This window comes from Stenella coeruleoalba (assembly GCF_951394435.1).
Source record: "Stenella coeruleoalba genome assembly, chromosome: 5".
Classification (NCBI taxonomy): Eukaryota; Metazoa; Chordata; class Mammalia; order Artiodactyla; family Delphinidae; genus Stenella; species Stenella coeruleoalba.
Window position 1 is genome coordinate 68033055 of NC_137150.1, and position 3449 is coordinate 68036503.

Here is a 3449-nt window from a genome sequence, read left to right on the forward strand (position 1 = left end):
GCACATTCTGGTTTTTAAAAAATCCTCAATGTCATGGTATTTGGGGTAAAAATATTTCGAATATTAAATGTTTCCTTTTTGCTTAAAGGAATATAATACAAACACCATCAAGCTGCGACCGTAACTCAGTTTCAGCTGGGGTAAAGTGACCATTTGGTCCATGGCACAAGTTACGTATATCACACTTCTGTCAAACTGAATGAAACCTTAGGTTTATAAGATTTCATGTTTATAAGCTACAATACACACTGACTAAGATGTCAGTCCCTCACAGTTTTTTAGAAAAAAATCTACATTTGTCCTTACAGATGTCAAAATGTTACACCATCATTTGTTCAAAAAACAAGAAGATGCACATTCATACTGTGAAGTTATTAGGAAAATACTCTTGCAAATAAACTATATAAAGATAAAATACACTTCAAAGGTATGTGGGTTGTTTTTTGTTTGTTTGTCTTATAATATTCTATAAAGTGCAGAGTAATCCTAAGGGAAAAATTACTCCCTATAACATAGTTTAATTACAGCAGCTTTTGCAGAGCAATACTTAGAGAAAGGTGGACACTTCCGTTTCCTCAGGAAGAGAAGGATGGAAGAGGATCTTCCGATTCAGATTTTCTTTTGGCCATAAGTCTGCTTTCTTCAGGAATGGTTGCTGATGCCAAATCTCCATTAAGTGTATTTCTTGAACAGTGAACAGGTCTATCTGGGTCTTCGAGAGGAACATCATTACAAAAAAATGTCATGAAAAACCTAGGGTTGAAACAGGAATAAAGACACAGACTTACTAGAGGATGGACTTGAGGCTATGGGGAGGGGGAAGGGTAAACGGTGACAAAGCGAGAAAGAGGCATGGACATATATACACTACCAAACGTAAGGTAGATAGCTAGTGGGAAGCAGCCGCATAGCACAGGGAGATCAGCTCGGTGCTTTGTGACCGCCTGGAGGGGTGGGATACGGAGGGTGGGAGGGAGGGAGACGCAAGCGGGAAGAGATATGGGAACATATGTATATATATAACTGATTCATTTTGTTGTGAAGCTGAAACTAACATACCACTGTAAAGCAATTATACTCCAATAAAGATGTTAAAATAAAAAAATAAAAAAATAAAAATAAATAAAAAATATATAAATAAATAAATAAATAAAGAGTCTGTATCTGTGTAGGTTCTTCGGCGCCGCTGGGAGATTCGGTGAAGTGTAGACACTGTTTCTTTTATAGAGTGGCTACTCCTCTCTGAACTGCAAGAACCAGGGTGGCTGACAGGACGCTTCATCATTTGAACAGGATTAGTTGACACAGGAGAAACTAAGGGATCCAGATGGCACAGCTGAAACATCCCGGGTTTAAACTTGGCATTCGCTATCTTCACACATTCCTCAAGCGTTGTGATGAATGTATTACACGTCGCCCTAAGTAGAGAAGAGGCTTCATTCATGTTCTCTATGCTGGGAGATGAATGATTCTCATCATGGTGAACAAATTCTTGGATCGTATGAACTTGCTTCATTAGGAGGTCACAGTAGAGGCGAAGCTCAGACATTTTGGTTTTCAGAGATTCACTGGTTTCATTTATTTCTTTTTCTTTTTTAGTCCTAGTATCAGACAAACAGGCTTTGGAGCTCCCCAGAACAACCAGCCACCTTCGTCTTTCAGCTGCATTCACTGCCTTCATGTAGAAATGCTGCTCTCCTGGAATGATTAATTCCATTCTTGTGTTGTCTGCTGAATGGACTTTAATTTCACAAACTACCATCTTTACACTTCCTTTGCTCCCTTTGCAAACATCATCTGGTGAATCATAGTAGGACAGGATTCCATTATCTAAAACAAAACAACGAGGCTGCCAACCTGTGAGATAGTTGGTCCACCTGTACAGAAGTCCCTCCATGTTTCAGAGCCCGGCGCCGCGCATCCTCCTGGCCCGGCGCCGGCCGCGGTGAAGGGGGAAACGCGGGGCCTGGGCAGCCCCTCCCGGCCCGCCCGGGCCCCTCCCCCGGCGCCCCCAGCCGGCACCGAGCAGCCCTCAGCCCGCGCGCGCTGCCGGGGCATGGCGGCCCTCAGAGGCCGGGACGGCGGCCGCCGCGTGGTGCTTGGGGGCCTTGAGACGAGACATCCCCGGGCGAGCCCCGGCGGCGACGGCAGCAAGGTCGGGACCGCGGCCGGCCTCCCGCTCGCGCTTCCACCGCCCGGCTGCTCCCTTCCCCGCCCCCTCTGTCTTCATATTTTTAAAAGGGGAAATGTTTACCATACTTTAAAGGCTTCTTGAATATCCATCATCAAATATTCTAAGAGCAATTGCTTAGAGGGTATTTTTGTTCACCCAAATTTTAAGCAAGGCTTTAACAATTTTTTGGCAACTCTGTACAACATTGCCAGCTTATTTATGAGCATATATTACCTGTGTACAAATAACAGAACATGTCGTAAAGATATGATGATTTTTCAAATGAACTTATATTTCCTTCATAACCCAGGAAGATTATGGAATAGCTACCTTGATGTACTTCATGAAATAAGGATTGTTTAGCGTCAAGTGCAACCGTGTATAAAACAATCTTCCCAATTAGATTCATTCATTGAAGACTCCTGATATCCTTTCAATCTTAATATTGGTTTAAATGTTGATCAGGAAAATTGACAGTCTTCCCTAATTTGAGTTCAGATTTTGCTCATGAATTCCATAGAGCATTTTCCCTTTAAAAGTTTAATGAAACTTAACTTTAAAAAGGTACCACAAAAGAGAAGCAGCTGTAAATGCCAAGGCTTGCACTGACTAATGTAATTCTAGTCTATAATCACAGACTCCAATCTGCCCCCAAACAAATTACACTGTGACAAAAACTGTCTGCAAAAGAAGAGTCAAAATGAATATAATATTGGAATCAGCTTCAGTGGAGTGACCCAACAGAAAAGTCACTAAAGATTAAAATGGGATCTGACAACAAGGCAGGATACAACTCCGGGATCCAGAGTACAGAGGTTTATTGCCAATGCTGAGCTGGTATCCTGGCCTAGAAAAGGGGGATGTCCAGAAGGAAGCCACACTGGGATTGGAAAGCAGGCTTTTGCCCATAAAGGTTAGTGATACCGAAACCTCAAAAACCTCGGAGGTTCAAATTGGGTAAGTCAGTATTTTGGAGTGGCAGGGTAGGGTTACCTTCCTGGTTCTGCTGAGTAGCTGAGAACACAGCATACTGGAGCCAGGCATTTGGGGTTCTGTTCCTAACCCTGGCTCTTATTCTCCCAAGAAATCAGTGTTAGCCACTTAACGTTCTCTGTCCCAGTTTTCTTCTAACTATAATCAGATGAACACATTGACCACATACTGAATTTACTAGGATGTTACCAGTTAGTGTTTTAAAATAGAAGATAATAAAATAGAACAGAACAGAAATTATAGAGCTATAAGAAATTTTACAGATCCACTAATCCAATCCTTT

The 3449-nt window shown here is 42.2% G+C and overlaps 1 protein-coding gene across 2 annotated transcripts; it reads right to left on the minus strand.

Moving 5' to 3' along the window:
• Positions 1-566: 566 nt before the first annotated feature.
• Positions 567-1897, minus strand: LOC307187215 (pleckstrin homology domain-containing family A member 3-like; the record flags this gene model as incomplete). 2 transcript variants are annotated; one of them, XM_079923022.1, is made up of 2 exons in its annotated part: positions 567-753; positions 1155-1897. In XM_079923022.1, the coding sequence occupies 2 exons, from the start codon at positions 1895-1897 to the stop codon at positions 576-578; spliced, it is 921 nt and encodes a 306-aa protein (XP_079779148.1). In that variant the 3' UTR covers positions 567-575. The 2 variants fall into 2 exon arrangements, with proteins under 2 accessions (XP_079779148.1, XP_079779147.1); XM_079923021.1 differs by having other exon boundaries at positions 1152-1897.
• Between the last annotated feature and the right edge of the window lie 1552 nt (positions 1898-3449).